The 25,608-nt window shown below is 39.3% G+C and overlaps 1 protein-coding gene across 3 annotated transcripts in view; it reads left to right on the top strand.

Moving 5' to 3' along the window:
• APAF1 (apoptotic peptidase activating factor 1) overlaps positions 1–23,624 on the top strand; it is an 80,670-nt gene extending 57,046 nt beyond the window's left edge. Inside the window, exons 21-27 of one of the 3 annotated variants that reach the window (XM_087449062.1) lie at positions 2,720–2,836; positions 5,810–5,935; positions 12,462–12,581; positions 12,901–13,026; positions 14,688–14,813; positions 16,860–17,006; positions 21,058–23,624. In XM_087449062.1, the coding sequence (XP_087305188.1) occupies positions 2,720–2,836; positions 5,810–5,935; positions 12,462–12,581; positions 12,901–13,026; positions 14,688–14,813; positions 16,860–17,006; positions 21,058–21,204 (909 nt within the window). In that variant the 3' untranslated portion in view covers positions 21,205–23,624. Of the gene's footprint in view, positions 1–2,719; positions 2,837–5,809; positions 5,936–12,461; positions 12,582–12,726; positions 13,027–14,687; positions 14,814–16,859; positions 17,007–21,057 lie in introns of those variants that run through there. The other 2 variants (XR_015556381.1, XM_087449063.1) reach the window with 2 other exon arrangements.
• The last annotated feature ends 1,984 nt before the right edge of the window (positions 23,625–25,608 follow it).

The following is a 25,608-nucleotide window of genomic DNA, read 5'->3' as shown; positions in this document are numbered from 1 at the left end:
TGTCACTTAGGGGTCCAAACAGCTCTACTCTAGATTACTCTCCTCCTGCCCCTCAACAAAGAGTGGAATACATAAGAGGAAGGCATTTCTTGACTGGCTGAAGAGGAAAGGAGCCCCAGAGATCCATTGGCAGAGGATTTGGTAGTTAGGAGCTTTGAGTGGTGTAACAGAGAGTAGATGCCCTAAGGATCATTGGAGCTCAAGAGCAGGTTAACCCCACCATGTTGGTGGCTTGAATAAAGTGTTGTCTGTATGGAAGTCCAGTGCAGTTGGTGTTGTATTCATAGAGAAGTCCTGGAAGTGAAGGTAGCATTCTAGGAAGTGGTGGCAGGAGAAAGCAAACACCTCATGGAAGGTTCAACACAAGGGCCACAGAATACAAGATGGGTCTAGACTGCAGATGGGGCTTACACATTGAGGCAAGAAAGCATGCAAACAGGAGCAGAAATTCTTCACTCTCTGGGTGAGCCAGTGCTCGAGACACAGAAGGCTTAGTGTAGGGGACCATTGTAGGAGGTGTCAGCATGTAGAGCTGAGTGACGGTGTCTCCTGGCTGAGAGAGGTGGCAAGAGCAGCAGCCAGAGAGGAGGAGCAGGGGTCAGCGTGGCTTTTATGTAAGCTGCTGAGACATTCCTCCTTGCCCTGAGGATTCCTTGAGAGACATAGGATTAGGAAGGACAGAAACCCTGTGACAGGTGAGGGCTGATGATCCTGTGAACTATTTTCTCGTAGTCTGTTATTTTAGGACCTTCGTTAGCTCTTTAGGAGCAGGAATACAACTTGAGTTAAAACTTTTTTCCAGATAGGTTTATAGAAATGTCTTATTAACTTCTAGGGAGAGGTTTTAGCAGTGATAATGTGATCTTATGCCATCTCTGCATGTGAGTTTTCTTGATTTGGTTATTGAAAGCTAGGGAGCAGAACGTGTGAGAGAATAAGATGCAAGAGTAAAGGAGAGCTGGAACACCGAGAGAAACAGAATAGTGAAGAGGAGAGAGACGGAGGGCGCATGCACATGGAAGTTGTGAGAGAGAGCAAGAGCTTGAGAAGGACTGACAGGATAGAACAGAACTTAAGTTCTAAAGCTACAAAGCTCAGCTTGATATAGTGGAGAGAACAGTGACTGTACTGTTCACTCAGGAGACCCACGCACAAGTTCAGGCTTTATCGTCAGGGAGTTCTGTGATGTTGAGTAAATCACCTCTCTTCTCTGAGCCTCACTTTCTTCACCTATGAGGTCCTTTTCGTCTTCAAAGTCTGTGAGCTGCTTGGGGTCGAGGTGTAATCTAAGTTCAGGAGACAGATATCTGGGAGTACATTGTCTTTGGCATGTGGTAATTTCTCCTCATCTGCTGTGGGAGTCAGAGTCAAGCTGTGAAACACTTCTAAGTATGGCTTGTTCTGTATTTTACTGTTGTCCTCAATATGTTAGTGAGGCGCCCCCAGTGCTCTGTATTTCTGGGATGAATTGGGATGTGGAATTGAACGTGAATTCCTTGTTACTGATTATTAGCAGACTGATTATTCCACTTGGGATATTTTCCACTGCAGTTTTCTTGTCACATTCAGTGTCCTCATGCTTATATTACTTTTATTAAATTAGTGCAACTTTTCTTTAATAGTTGTGATAACTGTGAGACTTAAAAAAGAAGTCATCTGACTATAAAAGGGTCATTTTATTCTATGTCAGTGATTATGGGAGAGTTTAGAGGATAAACTGACAAATAATAGTTCCATTTAAGGGGACAAAACTTTTTTTTGGTCACTACTTAAAAAATATGGAAATTGATTTTCAGAGAAAGAGGATGTTCAGCTGTTAGAAGTGTGCAGTCTTCATTTTGAGTGTCTAGTAGATCAGAACCTGCTGGGTAAACTATTATAAAGAAAAAGCTGCCTTGATTGATTGACCCTGTAATCTTTGTACCTGAAACAAAGATGACTGCTTATTTCATATTGTAAAATAATTCAAGACTTTTATGTTGTAACACTTAGTTAGAGAGAGGTATCTGACAGTTGATTTAAGCTTGAGAAATAGTTTCCCAGGTCACGTGTTTTAGTTGAGTGATAAGGCATCTTTATTAATGGGATTTTTAAAAATAGTCATTAACATTGGCACATATTATGAAATTGGGTAATCTTAGTTTAAGCATTACAAGTCCAGCCACCCAAATTGTGCTTACGAGTCCTTCTCCAATGCCCCCTCCTCCCAAAAGAAAAAGGGAAAGAATCTCAGTTTCTACTGTTTTGTGAGTGATTTGGAGGGTATAAAACTCATTTTAATTTGAATTTGTCTTTTTATGTAGTCTCTCGCAGTCTCGTTTCACCAACTCCCTTGAAAAATATCGGAAAAGTGTATTTTTAACAAATGATAGCGCTATTAAAATGTGCTTTGTGAAGAACTGGAGAACAGGGTGTGGAGCTGGCTGTGGGTTGCAGAGCACACAGACGTGTCTCAGGTGATGGACTCGGCAGCTGCTTTAAACCTTTTAAGGCTTGTTTGATTTTATGAAGATGTATTTGAACCACAAAAGTGAAATGGAATGAAAGCGTGAAGTGCTAAATGCAGCTGCTGAGACTAGACAGGGCTTTGTTGTTCCCCTGGGAGCTCTTGGTGCTTATTTTCTTATTTCTGTATTTATGTTTCTATTGACGTCTCTGTTCTAAAGAACAAAAACTGCTCTTACAGCCTAGTAACTGATTGTGCCTTATTTTCCATTAGCTCATTAATGGAAAAACAGGTCAGATTGATTATCTGACTGAAGCTCAAGTTAGTTGCTGTTGCTTAAGTCCACGTCTTCAGTATGTTGCACTTGGAGGAGAAGATGGAGCCATTGAGGTATTCAGTTCTAGTCTTCAGAGTCATTCTGTGCAGTATAGTTTTTTATTTAAAATTAACTGTATGTCTGACATTGTGGTCTTATATACTAAATCTTTCTGTGATATATTAACCATTCTTCCATTAGACTAAAAGTAATCTTAGGACCCTGTTAGTTGTATATTTTTCAGATTGCCTTTACTACTGTTTCTCATACTTTGTGTCTTTTTGTGTCACTTATTCTTTACCAAGTTGTTTTGCTGTTCTCCAAGTATATCAAACACTATCAGAGATTTAGCTAACTATGCAAAGAGCATTTTTTTTCTCTTCTTAAAAGCTCAACCATTTCGGCGGGGGGCTGGCCCACTGGTGTAGTGGTTAAGTTCGTGTGCTCTGCTTCAGCGGCCCAGGGTTCGCAGGTTCAGATCCTGGGTGCGGACCTATGCACCCCTCGTTAAGCCATGCTGTGGCGGCATCCCACATACAAAATAGAGGAAGATGGGCACAGATGTTAGCTCAGGGACTATCTTCCTCAAGCAAAAAGAGGAAGATTGGCAACAGATGTTAGCTCATGGCCAATCTTCCTCACCAAAAAAAAAAGAAAAAAAGCCCAGCCATTTCAGGGTGTAGTTGTTTCCATTGTGGTTACTGAGGTTCATTGGGACTATCAGTGTGGGGTTGCCTTGTGTTTACCTGTTTGACCAACCCTTGTGTTCTACTCATGCTATTAGAAGTACACCTCTTCACCACCTGAAATGCTTATCAAACATGACCAAATTAGTAAAAATACAATCAGGTTTTAAGGCAAAAAAGATAGTCTAATAAAAATCATTTTGGATAAAAATGATTTCATGGCAAGTGAAATTTATAACAAAAGCGTATTTTCTCTAGCTATGTAAGTTTTTCAAAGAACATTGCTTCCTTCTCTCACTTTTTCTCACCCAAGGTTTTTGGAATTATTTCTTAATTTGTTAACGGTGGCACTAGCCACATTTATTTTACTTTGGATTCATTTTCATAAGGAATTACACAAATATTCTCTGTCCATATTGCCCCACAAAGAGGAGACTATATGTTTATAAACAAATTGAAAAAGGAAGCATTTGGAAAGTGATACCAATGGTATTATATGTTTGCCATGGCCGTTGTGGCATGGATTCACAATTAAGGCTTTGGGTTTTTTTTCATTATTATGAAAAATTATTTATTAATTGTGAAAATGGGTGCTATTCTGAAAAAAGTGTATTATGGGTGTTTGTTAAGCAAGGGATGGTTGTACACTTACAGGTGAACCTTACGCTTCCCTCTCAGTCTCATTTCTCAAACTGTTGTATATTATTATTTATTCTTAAAGGATCGTCGGTTCCCCTTTTCTTTTTACTTTGTTGCCAAGACAGCACCACATTCTTTGTGTTTTACCATCTAAGTATCTTGAAATAAGCCTTACAGATACTTTAAGAAGATAACTCACAAAATACACATGTGCCTCATCTGTATCCCCCATCATGTGGGGAAGGGGCGGTACTTGGCGCTGGGGAATGGGTTAGAGGTGTCACGTGGGGCACTTCTGCCTTTGCCTGAGGGGGGGAAATAATCTTATTGTTATCCTTATCCCCCTCAAAGTCATCAAATAATATAAATAGTATATCAGTGAATCATATGAAAATACCAATACTTGACTGTTTTTAACCTATAAAATGGCAGTTTCATGTGGTTCAGCCTAGTATCATCAAATGATAACAGCTACCGTTTGTTAGATATTTACTGTGCCAGATGCTCTCATTGAATTATAACATCCTGGATGTTAGGTATTATTATTCCTGTTTTACAGATGTCTAAACTGGTTTCCACAACTTTCATGAAATCAGTATGCGGCAGAGCTAGGATTCAAACCCGGGTCTCTGAGCCTCTGTGCTCATACGCTGTCTGCCGTCCCCCCATTGGAATTGTGAGATTGTCCATCCTGCTCATTCAGGAAGGCTCTCATTCACACGATTCCCCTTTGCTTTCTAAGGGGCCTTTTTTCAGACATGAGGATTCGGTTTGAATTTCTAGAATCTCCTATTTTAGCATCAGGCTTTTCCTTAGGCTTCCTTGAGTACATTTTAATTTGCGCAAAGGAATCATATTTACTTTTTTTTTTTTTTTTTTTTGGTGAGGAAAACCAGCCCTAAGCTAACATCCAATACCAATCCTCTTTTAGCTGAGGAAGATTGGCCCTGGGCTAACATCCGTGCCCATCTTCCTCTACTTTATATGGGACGCCACCATAGCATGGCTTGACAAGCGGTTCGTTGGTGTGTGCCCGAGATCCGAACCTGTGAACCCTGCCCGGGCCACTGAAGCAGAGTGCACACACTTCGCTGCATCACTGGGCCAGCCCCATATTTACTTTTTATTTTTGGTATGAGTACGTTTGAAAGCCTTTTTGACATAGTTGTTATATTTTGAATTCTGTTACCATTTTCTTAATCTCTGTATTTGGCCTATTGATCTTTAGCCCTTTTAAGACTTCTCAATGTACCGCCTCCCATCCTACTCGTATCCTCTTTTCCTTTACCTGTCTCCCTCATCATTCTGTATCTTTCCTTCTCTCTGTGTTGTTTTATAAAGACCTTGCCTTGTCTCTCATTCAGAATTTTTTCTTTTCTCTCTCTCTTTTATCTTAAATGTCATTTTCTTTTTGGAGGCTGAGCCCAGACTGCCAGTTGTTTCATGAATTGGGTAGTTGAGTACTCAGAAGGACCACTGGTTCCTACTGCCATCTGGTCATTCCAGTGAGTGTTTTGTTTTAGGGTGTGTGTGCATGTGCATAGATTTGTGTGTATATATGTGTACCATTCATTTGTGTGTCTTTAGTTAAACTGAAAGCACTATGAGATGGAAATTCTATACCCTTCTGCAGTCTAATTTTAATTTAATATCTTTGGGGTGTAATGCCTGGGTCTTGCTGAATTTCTTTGTATTAATTTTCTGTGGTTTTCTACTTTGAAGATTTTAGAACTCCTAAACAACAGAATCTTCCAGTCCAGGATTGGGCACAAGAGCACTGTACGGCACATCCAGTTCACAACTGATGGGAAAACTCTTATTTCAAGCTCTGATGATTCTGCAATTCAGGTGAGAGGGAGGATGAAATCCCAACATATGTGATGCTGACTCTAGCAAAGGAATACTTTGCTTATGGCTCAAATCTGGTGTGCATTTTAAACATTTCATTAAGATCATATTACTTTGGGCATGCATTCAGATTATGCACATGGGCTTAGGTGAAACCTATTCATGTTTCATATTTGTCTATGGGTGAAGCAGGCAGTTTGACTTAGAACCATCTACTGGAATGTTGTTTATTTTAAAAATCAAAGATTCATTTGAATTTTCTCACCTGCCTTGGTATTTGGATTTGTACTAATAAATACACTTTTTGCCACATTTATGTAATTTCTCCTTTTTTTACTGTAGTAAAATCTGAAAGAAATAATTTCATTCTTTCCTTTTAAGAATAAGATTTTTATTACAGGGATGAAATCCTGTGAAAAAAGAATTGTTTAATAATGAAGGCTTGTGGATATAGAGGCCTTAAGCCTACTGTATGTTCTTTTTATTTATTTTTATCAAAGTTCCAAAGCACATACTTTAAAAACACAAATAGTATTACAAGGCTCATTATGAAAAATAGAATCCCGCATTTCTTGTTTTCCAGTAGCATTACTTTTAGATTTTAGATGTTTCTTGTGATATTTGCCTTCATCTCCCCATATTGCATGCTTATAATGCTAATTCTTGATTTTTACTTTTTGAGTATTTATCTGCTGACTTCCCTATAGTAATATGAAAATTTAGCTTTTTTTCTCCTCCCACTTGTCCTACCTTTGACATGTACACGTACCCTTTTATCAATCCCCATCATCCCAATACAATTATAAGAACATTTTGTTTAGTTCATTAGTGTCTTTATTATGACTAAGTAGACTAAGTATACTATGAATGCCTTTCGTGCCTTAATGCAGTTTAGGAAGATTCTATCTTTCACTGGATGTAGTTGGAAATTATTTTACCCTAAAACTTTGAAGACATTGTTCCATTTTCTTCCAAGTTCCAAAGCTCACATTGAGAAGTCTGAAGTCATTCTGATTCCTAATCTTTCTCTCTGGAAGATGTTAGGATCTTCTCTTTGTCCCCAGAAGTTTGAAATTTCATGATGATGTGCCTTGGTGTGTGTTCATTTCATGCATTGTTTTAGACATTCAGTATCCTTTCTCAATTTGGAAACTTAGGTGTTTCTTTTTTTTTATGAGGAGGACTAGCCCTGAGCTAACATCTGATGCCAATCCTCCCCTTTTTTCTTGAGGAAGATTGGCCCTGAGCTAACATCCGTGGCCATCTTCCTTTACTTTATATGGGATGCTGGCCACAGCATGGCTTAACAAATGGTGCGTCGGTGCGCACCCGGGATCCGAACCTGCGACCCCAGGGCCACGGCAGCAGAGTGCGCACACTTAACTGCTTGCGCCACTGGGCTGGCCCCAGGTTTTTGACTTCAAGGACGTTTATTTGAATTATTTCTTTGATTTTTTCCCCCCAGAGCGCTCTTTTTCTGTAACATCCATTATTCAGATATTGGATCTCCCGGACTGATTGTCTAGTTTTCTTTTTCTACATTTCTTCTTTTTATACTGTGCTCTATTTTCTGGAATTTTTCCTCAGCTTTATTTTCCAACCCTTTCATTGAGTTTTTCATTTCTACCATTATATTTTTAATGCCAGAGAGTCCATTCTTATTGTTTATTCCTTTTGAAGAGCAGTGTGTTCTTGTTTCGTGGATGAATTATCTTCGCTTACTTCTCTGAGGATGAATATATTAATAATATATAAATTATACATATATAATATATAATTACATATACATATATATAATTTTTTCCTCAAAATTTAAATTTCCTGCTTGGTTGCTACTCCCTCATGTTGTTTTTTTTCTGTTTGGTTGTTTGGCCTTCTATTTTAAAGGCCTTCCTCAGCTGTGTGGTGATCACTCGCTACTAGAGATGAGCACTAAAAGGCTGACTGAAAGCTCTGTGTGTTGGCTGAGACCTTCTCTGAAAGGTGACTTGGATGAGGACTTCGTTGTCAGTATCTTTAGGTCTCCTATCTTGGTCTTGTCAGATTCCTAGGGAAGAATCTTCTGGTCTTCTGCCTGGAGGTTATAAACCTGACTGACAGGTCCTTAGAGCCAAGTGGGGGAAGAGAACTGGGGGAGGTGTGGGGTCTCACCGTTTAGTATGTAAACCTTCACTTGATCCCCTGTTCTCAAAACTGTAATCCTACCCTCAGTTGTGCTTGTGCCCTTTAATCCAGAGATTCTTCTTTCTGGTTTGCTTTCATTGTCAGTAGGAGCATTATTCTGCACTTTATTCTCTGTTTTCTCATAGTAACTTTGTTTGGGATTCAGTGATGATTCTTTTCTTTTTTACACGAAGTTAGTTTTCCTGAACTCTTTGAAGGGGTGGGGAAGGCCAGCATTTCTAGCTTCACAGCTCTACAGGTCCTTCTTCCGTTGTTTTCATGAAGTATTAAAAATATGGCCTTGTTCTGACAAGATCTCTTTGCTCTATTCTCTTCTCTCATTTTTATTTAGACCTTCTCTTTCCTTTGCTGCCATCATCCTTGTTCTACTCAGTTTGGATTCTGTTCCCAGCAGTTTCTCCTCATTGTGGGATTGTCCTGGTTAATTTTGAGAGTTCATAGGGCCCAGGCTGCTCTAGTCCTTCCAGACTGTACCATAGTCGCCTTGTCCTCAGTTTCTGCAGCTGTTTTCCAGTTTGCCCACTTGGCTCTTTTGGAATTCTCCTGTTTTTAGGTTTGTCAGATTCCCCATGCTTCCCTCTGCTTCTTCCCATACAGGTGCTATTACCACACAAGTCTTGCAGCTCTCAGTTTGTCCCCACTCACTTGTATCTTGGGGTTTGTGAGGATACTTTGTCACTTAACATGGTCTTGTTGACAATGTTGTCTGTGCATTTTTAGTTTGGCTATTTTAGTTGCTTTATCTGCTTTTAATGGAGGCTTCAGGAAGGTTAAAAAAACAATGCCTGCACTGTTGCCGTCTCCCAGAATTCCTAATTCTTCCATTCTTAGCCCCACCCTTGTTCCCACCTCTGGATGTCCTTAGCCATCTCAATTTCTGAGCATTTTGGGAGTTCTGTAGTGTCAATTTTATTGCTTTTGTTTTTTTGTCTAATGCTTTTAGGATGCTGTTTCTGCTAAGTCAGTTACCGTTCTCCTGTTTTCCAGCCTTCAACATTTCGTTATCTTCTTTCGCATTCTCTTGACCTTGTCATTTTAGTAGGCTTTTAGAAGTGAAGGAGATAAATGCATATGTTCAAGGGAAGTTACTATATATTCCTTTATTTAGTGTGTGTATATATATATATTTCTTACAGTGGCAATATTTAACTACACTATTAAAAGCTTTTGGAAAAAAATCTTTTTATGTTATGTCTTTGTGAGTCCTAAATGGTTGGAATGACATTTGGCTTCAGTAAGAAACTTACTTATTACAGGTTCCCATGATGCTGGTGTATTAGCTATGAAACTCAGTGTAATATTCACCTTTCTTCCTCTCCATATGGCTTTGAAATGGGTAAAATTGAACTACATCTGATGAAATTCTGCTGAGACATTATATACTCTATAGCCTTTCTGTCAAAAGCTGGATTCATAGGTTTTATGACCTGCTTGAAGATCAGATATTCTCAGCCAGAGGGAGAAATAATTTCTAGGAATATTTTTAGGATCAGAGTTAGATTATTTTTAGAAATATGAGTTAAGTTGTGTTTCATCCTCTCTATCTGCTTTATTCAGAATACTTTTTACATTTAAAATGTTTTAATGAGTATACATTCATATAACAAAACTCTTGTTAGATATTTCCAAGAATTGACTGGTCAGGTTTTTGTTTTAGTTTTTTTATGTTTTAGTAAATAATTAATTGGAGGTTTATTTTTCCCCCAGCTTTATTGAAGTATAATTGACAAAATTGTATATGTTTAAGACATACGATGTGATTTGATATACGTACGCATTGTGAAATAATTACCACAATCAAGTTAATTAACAAATCTGCGCACACTCACATAGTTACCATTTTGGAGGTTTATTTTGATCATCTTTATGTCCCCAGTGCCTGGAATGTAGTAGGTTCAGTAAACTTTTGTTAAGCTGAACTAAAGTTATTGCCAAAAGTGAGGAATCAACTCGCTAGATTATAGCACCTAGAATTGTGAAATTGAGGTCTACCTTGCTAGTTTTCGATTCTTTACCTTGAGGTAAATAAAACCCAAGTAGTAGCAGTGTTCACCTGAGCTAATGTGTGAGAATATATTGATTCTCGCAGGTATAAGAAGATTCTTTAACATTTTTAAAATTTAAATTTTATTATTTGTATGGCTGAAAAAATTCTATAGTGTATATATTTTGCAAAAGTTATAGCTAATGCTAGAGACATCCCCAAACTCAACCTTAATACCTTTGACTAATGCTCGCGGAAGTTTAGCTCTTATATAAGGTGATTCAGTTAGCACAGTAGGTTTGAGTCCAACAGAAAAAGTATCCCTGTCATCACTGCCTTATCAGAAAGCTTCTGCCACAAAATCTAGTAAGTGATTGTCAAATTCTTTGTTATGTCTGCTCAGGAAGGCTCTCTGACTTCTTGATGTGGAGGGCAGCAGTTAGAACCTAAGTCAGGAATGAACAGTGCCAGTCAACCAGGAAGAGCTGTTAATAGTAGCCACTGATCCTCTCATCCAGTAAAACCCAGAAAGAAGGAGGAGGAAACCAGAAAGTTCCTAGTGGAAATGATCTAGGGTATTTTATGTTTAGTTACACAGGGTGCCTTTCCTTTCTGATATGATTTGGGGAGCCAGAAAAGCCTCTGTTTCTTCCACCTCCTCCAGCGTATCTCAATGAGTTCTTAAAATACTGAAATTTCTAATTCATTCTCTTTAAAATTGCTCTCACTTCAAGCTTCTCTTCTAAGGTCCCCTTGTTCACATGCAAGATACCCTCCTCCTGCTATCCTGCTTCTGTGAATGAGCACTCGGAGGCAGAAGAGATCTAGAGATCTGAGAGCCAGGGCTTGGTGGGGAGGGTGGCTGCTAAATGTGGAGGATAAAGGAGTAAAGAAAGGGGATAAGAGAGATGTCATTTCTTTTACAATTTTGCTTAAGCCTGACAGGAAAAGCCTTAAAGACATTTCTGCCATTTAACCTTCACCAGTTAAAAGCTATACCTGGAGTATTACTAATGTGTATACGTGGTGGTGGCTGATTTTTATCTTTTTATTTGTGATATTAAGAAATAGAAGAAAATTCTGTTAGAGCTGCCTGGTTGCCCACAGCTCAGAAGTCTAGCTTCATTGGGTCCTCTAGGCTGTTTCTTTAAGTATCTTCCCAACCTTTTTTTCCCACTGTTCCTTCTGCATACCCTGGACTCCACCCGAATTTTGAACTATGAGCAGGTCCCTATAATCTTTCCACATTTTCCTGCTCCTGTGCTTAACGCAAGCATTCATTCCCTTTGTTTGAAATGCCCTCCTCAGTTTATGAATCATACTTCCAACCCATTTCTCAAGCCTACTTTGAATGCACTGTCTCCATCAAGTCTTCCCTAAGGAATTGCTTTTTGAGTTCCACAAAACTTTTTTTATCTCTGTCATTATATCTTCTATTGTTGGGTTTTTCTGGGGTTTTTTTTTTGGTTTGCCTCATTTTCTTTGCTGGACTGTTAGGTTTCTTTATGTTAGATCCTTGTTTCATTCATATTTGCGTCACATCTAGGTGCTAAATAAACATTTGTTAAATTAATTTCAAGTCAGGAATTAATAAGGCTCTAAATACAGTTGCTTTGATTTAGTGATTAAGAGATGTTCTTTACGTGGACGTGGCATAGAAATAAATTTCTGTTCTGTTCATCTGTGTGTCTCATATATGCCTATATGGCTTATTTTGTGCTAGTTACTCATAATATTTCAATTTCTTCTCCTCCCCTTGTGCCTGAGGAGTTCTTCCTGGAGCTCCATGTGAAAAATAATGTACTATATCACCTCTTTTGTCATTCTGAGGATTGCACGAGGGGATAGCTAAGATCTCTGAAGCTCGAAAGTTCCATAACCTGGTTTGAAGCTGCTCTGATCAGCTGACCTTCCCAGCCAGTAGGGCCGGTAGGATTCAATAGCTTTATTGGAGTTAGAATCTTCAGACTTGCCTAACTTGTAAGGTTTAGAAATCTGTGAATATGTAATTGGGATAATTTTCTCTGGAAAATTTAATCAGATGGTGAGCCCACTAGCATATTGTGGCTTTTCTCTGTCTTCTAGTATAGTAATCTGCTCTCCAAGCAACTGAAGAAAACAAATTTTATTTAGGAGGAAAAGTGTTTTATTTTGGGCCTGGTCAAGTTAATTAACCCCAACTTTTCTCTTCTCTGTCTATAAAATGGGGACACCATATTCTTTTTTGGTACTCTTCTTTGTTTTACTGAAATGCTATGAGGATGAAAGACTTTAGACAAGTGAGTGCACACTCCCCTACGCCTCCAAAGGGATATTATGGGACAAGGGTTATAACAGACTTATTTCTTTGATATTCAGGTATGGAATTGGCAATCAGAAGAATATGTCTTCTTGCAAGCCCATCAGGAAACAGTGAAAGACTTTAGGCTCTTGAAAAATTCAAGACTGCTTTCTTGGTCATTTGATGGAACAGTGAAGGTAATTTGCAGCACAGATTTCTTTGTAAAAAGGTATTCTAATGTTACCATGATTATATAGTGACAGCCAAAAGCAGACGGATGATAAGTAACTACTTAAATTTTTAAATTTCTGTTTTCATATGCCTGTTTTCTGTTTACTGCAGTCACCTACATCTGCTGTGTGTTTATGAGCATTTGTGCTAAAGGACACTTAAAGTAAAGAGGTCAGAACAACCAGTGTGCTAAAGGTCTTATTTTATAGATCTGTCTTCTAGCTGATTATGCTCAGTAATACAAAATGTTCTTAAAAGTGTCAACTTCTGAGTTTTTCTTTGAAGGTATGGAATATTATTACTGGAAGAATAGAAAAAGACTTCGTCTGTCACCAGGATACGGTACTTTCTTGTGATATTTCTCCTGACGGTACCAAGTTTTCATCTACCTCTGCTGACAAGACTGCAAAGGTAGGTCAATCAGCTGAAATGTGCATGCTTAAAACTTTGGTATTAGTTCTGTATTATGAGTCCAAATAATGTATAAAACAGAATAATAAGTTTCTGTCTACATGTCCGTCTCATATTTTGTGAGTTTTTGGAGGATGCCCATTGGCATTTAGTTAGTGTCCGATAAATTAAATGAATGACATTGAGGACTTTTGATTTCTCCTTTACTGATTACTTTTTGTCTATTATTAATCAAGTGCAATCTCTACTGCATATTATAGGCAACAAAAAGCATTGAAAGGGATTTACATTTAATTGCTCACCCATAGTAAATTTTTATGTAATTGATATAAGTTGATGTTTCTGAAAATCACATTCCAGTGACATGATGCCACCTGGTTGGGGACATTGAATACTCCATTCTCTTATTTTTACTCCATTTTTGTTAATGGCATGATCTACCCATCTTTCCAAACTGCCGACCTTGGAATTGCCTGGGACTCGATCCTGTCTTTTGTACTCTGTTGATGACTCCTCAGTGTCTCTTGGATCCTTCTTCTCCTTGTCCCCACCCTCTGACCAGGCTCACCTTCACTGGTGGGCCTGCCTCTGGTCTGTGCCTCCTCCAGTTTATCTTCCTTACTGCTGCCTGAGTCCCCTGGTGAAACACCTCTGTGACCCGATGGTTTATAAGCCAAGCTCCTTAGCCCATCACCATCTCTTTCTGCTACATTGTTCTCTCTGTGCCAGGCTATTTCGACCTCCATCTTTTTGTGCATGCTGTTAACTTTGGCTTGACACAATCTTTTGCTTCTTTTTTACCTTGAAGCATTATGACTCATTCTTCCAGACCTACATTTGGTGTCAGCTCTCCATTGAACCCTTTCCTGGCCCTCGGGCAGGATTAGCTGCTCTACCTTCAGTGTTCCATTACATATTACTCATGTTTATTAGAGCATTTATTTCATACAACTGTTCACTTAACCATTCATAAGCCTGTGTTCCTGATTAAACTATAAACTTTTCAAGGACAAGGACCTTGTACCACCAGTTCTTAGCTCCCAGTTCCTGGAACATGGTAGCTTTTAGTGTACGCTTATTAAAAGGTGATGACAGAACCGTGAAGGAGAATACTGGAAGGAAAAGAACAGCATTTGGCTGCCAAGGTAGTAGGATAGTATAGTGACTAACCTTTAATGAACGCTTGTCATGTGTTAGGCCCTGTGCTAGGAATTTCACTTTCTGTTATCTCATTTAATCTTCACACCATAGGTACTCTTGTCCCCATTTTACAGATGCGGAAACTGAAGCTAGAGAAGCTTATGTGGGTTGTCCTAGACCACAAGGAGCTAGTAAATAGTGGAGCCAGGACTCACAGTAAAGTCTCCTTCACTTCAGAGACTGCTCTTAATTGATTTGCCATTCTTCCTTCTAAGTCTAAAGTTAGGGAAGCTGTGACTTTGATCCTTGAGCTCAAGTTAACTTGAGCAATTAAAGGGAGACTCAGACAAGTGAACAAGGTTGCAGGTTGAAACTTGGGCGTCTTATGAAAGTTCATGAACTGTTGAATGTTAGAACTTGCGTGTGATTGAATTTATATCTAACTAGTACTCAAGGCAGGGTTTGCAGATGTTTATTTTGAGTGTATTTACTATTCCTAAACAATCCTAATTGTCTTCCAGATTTGGAGTTTTGAACTCTTTTCCCCTCTTCATGAATTGAGGGGCCACAAAGGCTGTGTGCGCTGCTCTGTCTTCTCTGTGGACAGTACCCTGTTGGCGACTGGAGATGACAACGGAGAAATCAGGGTAGGACGTTTGCTGCTTTGAAAGCACTGCTCTTCTTGTAGCTTTGGCTACCCCTCTGCATCACGTTGGGGACCTTTGTTAATGTGACAGAGAAGCACAGGCCCTGGGGTTCTGGTTGGATGAGGCATTCTTTGTTTTGTTTCTTGTGCACGTTGTGTTCACAGCTGCACTTGCTGCAGAACAGAATTCATTTTGGTTCGAGTGAAGCATTTCCTCTCTATGTGAGGAGGCAGATGCCCCAGTTATTTGCAGTTGGTTCTCTGCTGTTAGCTTGAGGATGATTCATCTTAATTCTTGGACCTGAACCAAAGGTTGTTTTTAGTGGAAGAATTTGAGGAAAATAATTTTGTAAATCGTTATCTAGATTATAAATGAATTGCAAGTTCTGCCGTTCTCAGCACTGAAAGAAGATGTCTTTAGCACTCTATCTATTAGACAGTCAACATGTACAGTGTAGCCTGTCGCAGTCCTCATGGGTCTGTCTGCCTCTTGTTGTGTTGGAAGGATTGGGCAGTTGATGGGAAAGGTTTAGGCATTGGGGATAACTGCTTTGGTAACTAGTATATTTGAGGAGAGGCTTGTTTTTTTTCTTTTTTACAAAGGGGGATTTAAACTTCAAGGAGCAGGTATATAATTCAGAAGAATGAGAGAGTATGCAGTTTGCAGGAACAGAGGTGTTATCAGATAGGCTTTCCAGGAAAATTAAGATTCTCCACTTGAAGACTAAGGAACCACCCGTCTCTATGCCATTGTCATAAATGCCGCTTCAGCTGAAGTGGCAGGGCTGCTTTGGGAACATTAATTTTGCTCTGAGTTCACATCTTTGGATGAAAGGGCTCCTTTACTGCTTATAGGGCAGTTTCATTTTTCAGAAACTCCTGAACGAAAAAATTGTCTCTCTTCAAATAAGTGTTATTTAAAAATTTTTCTTCAGTACATTAAAAACATGTTTTTCTACCTGATTATTCACTTTTTTTTTTTTTTTTGGTGAGGAAGATCAGCCCTGAGCTAACATCCGTGCTCATCCTCCTTGTTTTACTGAGGGAGACCGGCTCTGAGCTAACATCTATTGCCAATCCTCCTCCTTTTTTTTTTTCCCTAAAGCCCCAGTAGATAGTTGTATGTCATAGCTGCACATCCTTCTAGTTGCTGTATGTGGGACGCGGCCTCAGCATGGCCGGAGAAGCAGTGTGTCGGTGCGTGCCCGGGATCCGAACCCGGGCCGCCAGCAGCGGAGTGCACGCACTTAACCGCCAAGCCACGGGGCCGGCCCTCTACCTGATTATTCAAAATGAAGGAAAGCTGTTAATTTTTATATATATATGTCTTACATTTAGCTATCTTACTGAATTCTTTTTAGTGAGTTCTTCCATTGGATTCTCTTGGGTTTTCTAAGGAGACATTTACAAATGATGATTTTGATTATTTTCTTTTGCTATTTATGCCTCTATTTCTTTTTCTTATTGTGATGTGCATTTCTTTGAAAAATTAGAGTATATACCGCTCATATATTAAGTGGAAATAAATGGAAATATTAGCATCGATAAGTAATTGGGTTGTTTATGAGTCTAGTAAAATAATTTATATATATATATATTTAGAACTGTACAGAGAATTATTGTTTAAAATATGTTATACTTTAGGGGTTGGAATGACATCATTCTTAGTGGTAAATCTTGGACTAGAATTCTTTGTTTTTTTGAGGTAGTTTGTATGTTAGCCCTTTTTTGTTTATTCCTTGCCTCTCCTATCATTTTCTTTGTGTTAAATGAAAAGAGCCACAGTATTCTAATCAATAACTCTAAGTCTTTTTGGTTTTTTTTGGAGTATAGTTAATGACAAATATTGCAAGTAATGCGTTTTTATTAGAAGTAGTGTTTTTTAAAAATTTGTATGGGAGAGAATACAATCTAAAAAAAATTCCTAAGGTATCACTGAATTGTAATTATATTTTTAAAAAAGATTTCCAAATATGCTCCAGATGAGATAGATATATATGCAACTTCTGGATAACCCTGTTAATGAATTTGTATCATGTTTATGTAGATATGGAATGTCTCAAACGGTGAGCTTCTTCATTTGTGTGCTCCGATTTCAGTAGAAGAAGGAGCTGCTACCCACGGAGGTTGGGTGACCGACCTTTGCTTTTCTCCAGATAGCAAAATGCTTGTCTCTGCTGAAGGATATCTTAAGGTAAGAGTTCCTCAAAGACTGTGAAAGAAAAGAACAGCCTGTATTCTATTTTCTGAGCTATTTTCACTTCCTGTTTCTCAGTTGGGCCTCATGCAGCCCAGCAGAGTGGAAGGGCTGTTACTATTCCCGTTTTGCGGTGACGAGACTGAGATCCACAAGGCTGCTTTCCTCAGATCTCTTGCAAGTTTAGGTGACAGTGTTAGAGATGTTCTTGGTCTAGAGCTCTCGTATTGCCCAATACAAAGTCTTAGATGATCAGAATGACTAGAAAGTGGGGTGTTTAACTTAATTTTATTTCCCCTTCACTAATTGTTAACTATTTTGGTTGAAAGTCTTCAAAAAAACTTGTGAAATTCCTTTCTTAAGTATTAGTGGTATTAGTATTAGTAGTAGTGGTGGTAATAATAATAATAATAATAATAATAATAACAATAACAGCAGCAGCAGCAGCATATTGCTTTATGTTTACAAAATGCTTTACTTACCTCATCTCATTAGCCAGCTTTGCGAGGCTTAAATGTTATTATCCTTGGTTTATAGCTGAGGAAACTGATATTCAAGGAGGTTGTAACTTTCCAAAATTACGTAGTTAGGAAGTTGGCTTATGCAAACTTACTGTTTGTGAGTACTGAGGCCAAAGCTTGGCTGTGTTGTGGTGCCCCAGGTCATTTTTTGGTGCTGTATCTGTTCATCCGTCCACTCAGTGTAAGTGCCCACTGTGTGCTAAGACACTGCTGTGTGGCGCAGTCTTTACGACTTGGTTCTTGCCTTCAGGTGGCTTGCAGTCTGTGGGGGAAGCAGACAGTAAACAAAGCCTCTGAAGTGTGGGAGGGGTTCTGGGGCACGTTTGCGTAAGGACAGTGGAGGCACAAGGAGAGGAGTGAACAGTCCTACCTTCAGGAGTTAGCAGGGGCTTGCTGTGGAGGGGGTGCTTGAAGTGAGTCTTCTGAATAGTGGTTTACTTGTTAAAGGTGCCGAAGATGATACTATGTATTGTACTGAACACTTAAAATAGATCCCTAATAAATTAGATCTTATGATACTGTTAGTTTTTACTGAAAACATTCAAGTGTAGGAGATGATCCTGATTAATTGTCTAACACAGTATAGATGTGCAGAAATATTTGAATGAAAGAATTGAAGTTTTTGGTTTTATGGGACCCACGTAATTGCAATTTTACTCAATGTAAAAATCTAGCTTATAAAAATGATAAATCAGAGGGCAGTTTTTAGCTCTATGAGAGGATGTGTGTTATCCCTTTACAAGTGTGCACTGAAAATACAATGCTGTTTACAAGCTGTTACGTTAACCTATAGCTTTTTGGCTGCACCTTTATTTAGTTATTCGGGGATCATGAGACCGTCTCCACTTGTCCTCTTTGAGTGTAAAGATAAACCGTAACTCTTGGTCTGCTCTGAGTATAGTGCTTAGAGGATCAGCCTTGCTGTCTTTTGTTGGAAGCTGAGAGCTTTGAGCTGCATTAACTGCTGAGAAACTTAGCTGCTCAGCTTTGACACTGAGCTTCCAGAGACCACGTCATTTGACGCCCTGGGCCCCACAGAAGGCCTTCACATAGTCGTGAGTTTGGCTTACAAGATGTGATAGAGGTCGGTGACCAGGTGTGCAGAGTTCTTGGAGAACCTTGACATAAAGCAACAGAATAGATATCTGTACTGTAGAGGTTATGTCTTAAGGTGAAGGAACCTGTAGCCTGTATATTCAGTCTGTATATTTAAGGGACAATCAGGGTGTTCTTCCCTCTGGTTTGATTACTAGCATGGTTAAACTGATTATGATGGAGCCCAGCCTGCATCTACCCAGCGTGTTCATGAGACTATCCAAAAGCACAGAGCAAATTAAAAGTAAGAAGGAACAGCTGCTGTAGTGTCCAAGCAATTAGGCCTTTTGAGCCTGTTTACTTCAGATCCAAGCTGTATAAATCAAATATCAGTAAGATAAAGTAGGTATCCAGTAGCTAAAAAGCTCAACTTTCAAAATTATTCCTATTTATAAGTTAAGAAATAATATAATTTAGCTATTTACCTGTATTATGCCACAGAGTATATACTGTTAGAATGACAAGAAATCCACATTAATTCATACTCCTGAGGAGAAAGGCTGATTTGAAATATGGTATACATGGCAGTAAATGCATGTTTGCGGTTACTTAGGGGCAGCCGAGTGTAATGGTCAGGAGAGGGAGCCTTGGGGCCAACTGCCCGAGGTCAAAGCCTGGCTCTGCCACTCATTAGCTTTGTGATCTTGCACAAGATTATTTAACTCTCTGTGCCTCGATTTTCTTATCTGTAAAATGGGAATAATGATAATATGTATCTTATAGAATTGGGAAAGTTAAAGGAGTTAATACATGTAAAGCACTATTATTTCATGGCACATAGTGTACCCTGAGGAAATGTTAGCGGCTATTTTTTTTTAAATTCATTTAATTTCTTAGAGCAGTTGTAGGTTCACAGCAAAATTGAGAGGAAAATACAGAGTTCTCATATACCCCCTACCCCCAGGTGCACAGCCTCCCCTGCTCTCAACATCCTGCACCAGAGTGGTAAATTTGTTACAATCGATGGACATTTGTGGACACATCATTATCACTCAGAGTCCCTAGTTTACATTAGGGGGTCACTCTTGGTGTTGTTCTTTCTATGAATTTTGACAAATGTATAATGACATGTGGCCATCATTGTAGTATCATACAGAATAGTTTCACTGCCCTAAAAATCTCCTGCCTTAGCTGCTATTTTAATAGCACTGATTTTTAGCCATTTTCAAATTAGTAGCTGGCGTCGTGTTTCTGAGTAGGGTGGTCTGTGTTGATAGAGTGAAAGGCAGCGGGAGCATCAGTTTAGGAATCCAGAAGCTGTTCCACCCCTGCCACCTGCCGGCAGCGTCATCTTGGGTGACAAGGCCTTCCTTCTCTCAGAACCCTGCTTTCCTTATTTGTAAAATGAGCCAGTTGGACTAGGTGATCTCTAGGGGCCTTCTACCTCCACGATTTGCCCCTAGGGACTGAAAACTGATGAGTCTTCTCTCAGGTAGGTGGAATGTGTCCTCTGCAGTATTGATTACATGGCTGTTTTACAAAATTGTCAGTTCTGGAAAATTTCAAGTTAGTACACATCGCTGCAGTGAGGTTTACTCAAGTCCGTGGAGTGTACTTTTACCAGTTACTGTTACTGACAGTGAACATGAGTAGCTGACCCAGTCACACGTGCCAGGCAGAATGCTGGGCACTGCCACAGACACAAGAGTGAGTAACACCATTATTGTGTTCATAATCCTCAGAATCTTCATGTACCTGAGGCCCTTTCAAGAGGGGTTCATGTACATTGTCTTTTTTGCCCTCATTTTAGCTGTGAGGTATATGGGTAAGCTTTATGATCTCCATTTGGGAAATGATTATAAATATCATTATAATCTTAGCGAATTCAATGATTGGAAGGATGAAAGGAAGGACTTGGCCAGAGCACCTGCTACATTTGAGATGTTCAATATTTATTTAGCAAATAAAAGTATAGACTATTTTATAAAGAGATTTGGTCATGGGCTCTTGACTCGCTCCTAGTGAAAGGGAAGATTCAGTAGAGAGAACATCCTGTCCTGTAGCCCATGTTATGAATAGTCTCGGTGTCTGCCAGAATACAAGTCTCTGTCTGCAAAGGGGCATTTTCAGAGAAGAGAGGGGCATTCTTCTGTCCATTCCACGGAGAAAGACATGCAGACAGGAGAGTTCAGTGTGGCCGTGGCCGTGATGGACTTTGTGTAGCCTTGTGTCTGCAGCTCTCAGCAGGCCGCTGTTTCTGCAGTGCGCCTTGCAGTGAGTCAGGTGGAGGGCAGCTGTGAGGCAGTCACCAGCGTTAATCAGGAAAGGCTCAGGTTGATAATACGATACTCAGCATTAAATCTTAGACTTCTTTCCTACTGTGTGCTTAAGTTTGGGAGTGGGGGTGATAGGGTGAAGGATCTGGCTGGCACTACAGATTGTCACACAGTGTAATTACCAATCTAATGAGAATTTTATTGTTCTTTAAACAGTGGTGGAATGTTGTCACTGGAGAATCCTCACAGACCTTCTACACAAACGGAACCAATCTTAAGAAAATACACGTGTCCCCTGACTTCAAAACATATGTGACTGTTGATAATCTTGGTATTTTATATATTTTACAGGTTTTAGAGTAAAATAGCATTAATGTAAGTTGAACTCTTTAGTTTTTGAATTGGAAAAAATTCTAATGAAACTTTGTATTTCAACTTTTTATAAAGCTGTGAATTGTTTTGCACTATTGCATTCATGACAAAAGTGTCTGTGGTTGGATGCATAATATTAATGTAGCTTTTTCCCAAATGAACACACCTTTAATCTGTTTTTCATAATCATCATCATTATTGTTAACAGTTTGTCCTTAAGATGCAAATGAAAATGTAAATACATACCTTGTCATACTGTTGGTAAAATTCTCTCTTGATGCATTCAAATTGGTTGACATAATTAATGAGAGTAATTCGAAGGAAATATGTATCTTAATACTATCATTATGCAGGCTGTGCCTCAGAGAAGCAGCGACTTGCTTTCTGAACTACACTTACCCCAAGGGGGTATCGTTCTCCTAAATACAATCTTGGAGCTTATTTGCACCCCTGAAATTTGCTTTAAAAATATTGTCTGTGTGCACAGTTTGCAACATTTCCTTTAATACACTCGATGAGTGAATCTTGGATTTCAAAAGTTCTTTCTGTGAAGCAAAAATTATGTGTGCTGGAGAGAGTGGATTTGATTGGTCTAGCTTTTTCTCACTAGCGGCCGGCAGCCCCGTGCCATAGCTGCCTCCAGTTGTCAGTCTCCGAGTTGGCACTATCCTGCTCTCTCTGGTTTTTCACATCCCCGACCTCTTACTTGACTGAACTTGACCTTTCTTAATCCTCACCTTTTTCTTTTTTTTTAGCAGTTGCTCCACAGTTAAATGTTCATAAATCAGAATAATTTGGGGAGGAGCCAATTTTAATCATAAGTTTTAACAACAGAGTTTTTCTAAGAAATATAAAATTGTAAAAAATCATTTTCTTCTAAATTCCATTTACTTGTAGATGAATGGCATTGTCAGTGCTGTTCTCCTACTGAATTTTAAGAGAATTCTTTATGGTTTTCTGTGCAGTACCAGAAGAGTGTTTGTAACTCTGGAAGATGTCACCTTTAACCTTCCACCTGTGTGTCTTCCTTCACCTTCTCTCCCTCCTTCCTTCCTCCCTCCCTCCCTCCCTCCTTTCCTTTCCCGCCTTTCCCTCCCCCATCCCTCTAAGGTTAATCAAGAAAGATAGCTTTTGACAGGGACGAAGCACATGAGCATCAATAACTAGCTTTTTTTCACCTCCTGATAAGGAATTTTAATTGCAGCTTAAATCTAAACATTTTCCCTGAAATATATTGTTAAGGGAAATGGCAAAAAATTAATAATAGATGTGGTTCTCATATAAAAAAATAACCAAAATTCAAAAATTTTTGTTGCTGCAACAGGAACTAAATCAAATAAGTATTAGTGTTAACAGTAGATAAGCAATGAGCCAGTTTCTGTTGTTGGTGCATATCAGTAGATGTGGGTGGGTAGGAGAGAATAGACCACTCCAGATGTATTTTAGGTTAGATATTCCTTAGTACTTGAGGGAAATAGAGTGAATAAAATCTTTTACATTGTTAAGGTTTGTTTTTTGTTTTTATGATGAGTTGAGGAACTAGTTTACAGGCTTACTGTGATTTAAGCAAATGGGATGTGAAAATCTTAATTTTATAAAAAGAAATTTCTGTAAATAGTGTGTTCTGCTTAGAGTAGCCAAATCACAATTTGATTTGCACACAATGTTTAGGGACTCATTTATAAACTCAGAGTATAAAGTTTTAACTTTCAGAATTAAAAGCCACTTGACTGTTAAAATATAACAACAGACATCAGCTTTGAAAAAGCTTTGATTGGCCCTTGTCTTAAAAATAAATTAAGAGGGTAAATGCGAAGACAGACAAGGCAACAGGAGGAAAGAGCAGAAGCCCAGTGTGACGGAGCTGCGGATGTCCCCGCAGCTCGGGCCGGCCGGGGAGGGTTTGGTTTTGTGCTTGCAAATGAACGTTTTTCAAGCGTTTTCCCCTGCTTCGTTTTTTTGTATTGGAAATTGCATTGCATTTTGTATATATAAAGATTTTTTTACATCCTGTGTGTCTTGTATGTTTTGAAAACTGTTAGTTTTGTATTTATGATACAGCTTACATGATTTTTTTTGCCTCATATACATTTTATTACATAAATTTGAAGATTTTTATAAAAATAAAATTCCTAAAATATTTTTGAAAAACATTTTCAGATTGTTTCAGACTCCTTGCTTGTCTTTTGTCGATTAGAAAACAAACATGAAAGATTCTTCAAACTAAAGCCATCAACTTTCCTATTGATGCCTTATCAGGTCTGTGTAATTCAATTCTATCAAAATTGTCCTTGTCTCCTCAGTTTGTCTCTGATGGTTGCTGCCTGGAGTGGCTGGCATGGAGAAGATCCTGTAAAGAAGAGAATTCATGTATTCATTCCTTCATTCAGTAAATATTTATTGAGATCCACCATGTGTCTGGCATTTTTGTAGGTATTGGGGATGTGGCAGTGAGAAAATGAAGTCCTTGCCCTACTGCAGTGGGGGGCCAGGGCCAGGCAGACAGAATTAAATAAGGAAAATCTAGAGTGTATTGGTTGGTGTGTGTAAATGGAGGGGAAGGGTTACAGTCTTAGATGGAGTTGCTCGTTAAGAAGGTAACACTTGGATACAGACCTGAAGGATGAGGGAGCGAGCCATGCACATATCTAGAGAGCATTCCCAAGCGCGAGTACAGCAAGTGCAAAGACTCGAAGGCGGATGGGTTGGTCTGTTCCAGAACTGACAAGGAGGCCGCTGTGACTGGAGAAGACTGAGTGAGGGGAGTATAACAGGAGAAGCATCAGCACTGTGGAGGGCCTCGTGGGCCATCGTAAGGACGTTCACTCTGAGAGAGGGGCTAGTGGAGGAGTTTGAGCAGAGAGTGATCTCACTTGAGCTTTAACTTGATTGCTCTGGCACTGAGAACCAACTGAGAATCAATTGAAAGGGGGACAGGCAAGGGTGAAGCATGGGCCACTGAGAAACTTGCAATAATCTGGGCAAAATGAAGACGGCCAGATTAGGGTGGCAACAGTAGAGGTTGTGACGACTTGGATTCTGGATGTAAGAATCTGGCTGTAAGAATTGAAGATAAGCGTTAATAGGATTTGCTAATGGATCGGATAAAGGTTGTGAGACAGATCAAGAATGATACCAAGGTTTTGGCTCTTTGGCTTGAGCAACTGGAAGAATAGACTTGCTGTAAACTGAGATGAAGAAGACTATGAAAGGAGCAGGTTTTTGGACATAGTAATTTGAGATGATCGTTAGGCATCGAAGTGGGGATGTTGACCAGGTGGTTGGATAAAAGGGTGTGCAGTTCGTGGGAAAATTCTGTGCTGGAGATGTAAATCTGAGAGGCATCAGTGAATCGATGGTATTTAAAACCACAGCACTAGATGAGATCAGCAATGAAATGGGTGTAGATAGACAACACAGGGGACCCAAGCCTGAGTCCAGTGCAGACTGGAGGTTGGTGAGATGGAGGACCAACAAAGACTAAAAATTGCAGTTTAGCGTGGTAAGTGTGGTGAATGTAGTGGCGTGGGTTTCTTAGCTCAGTGTGATCTTGGGCAAAATTCCTTTACTGGTTTGTTCATCCAGCCACCTGTTTATCCTGTATGCCTTGAATACCTACTATGTGCCAAGCGCTATTTTAAGCATCAGCTAAAGCAATAAATAAATTCATTTTAGTTGTTGGGGGAGAGTGGGGACCATAGATAATAAGAAAACAAGAAAATATCAGCAGTTGTCTTATCTGTAAAATATGGGTATCAGTTCCTCCTTCTGAGGCTTGTAAGGATATAATGAGATAATGCTCATGAAGTACTTATCTCAGTGCTTGGACAAGGAAGTGCTCAGTGAACATCCCTTGATGTTATCTGGGTGCCAGCATCTTTCGCCTGGCAGTGGTTCCCTGACTCTCTGCATGATCTCTCCAAAGTCCTCGTCTTAGTCGTGTCACTTCTCTGTAAGACCCTGGACCTGCTCTGTGCTCTCTTGCTTCTGTGGCTTTGTATATGCTGTTCTTTCTTCTATACTGCCCCTCTCCCACCTAATTTTTTTTTTTCCTAATTCCTTCTTATCCTTTACATACAGTCATGCATGGCTTAATAATGGGGGTATGTTCTAAGAAGTGTATCGTTAGGCGATTTCGTCGTGTGAACGTCATAGAGTGTACTGAAGGGGAACAAAATTGGCAACCCCAAAATGTGTCTCTTGAACATGAGGATTATTTTAGGCTGATTATTAAGAAACAAAAGACTCAGAAAGTTTTCCTTGTTACCTCCCTCTTAACTGCCTAAAAGAATTCAGATTAAAAAAAACCTGTCTCAGGAAGTGAGCTGTCACCTTAGCGTAACATGAGCTAGGTGGTAGACAGGGAGGAACCTAGACAAGCCTGTTTGTTGGACT

This window comes from Ceratotherium simum, chromosome 25 (genome assembly GCF_057802395.1).
Source record: "Ceratotherium simum simum isolate JZ-2026a chromosome 25, ASM5780239v1, whole genome shotgun sequence".
Classification (NCBI taxonomy): Eukaryota; Metazoa; Chordata; class Mammalia; order Perissodactyla; family Rhinocerotidae; genus Ceratotherium; species Ceratotherium simum.
The sequence above is the reverse complement of the archived record's forward strand: the minus strand, read 5'-3'. Positions and strand labels throughout refer to the sequence as shown.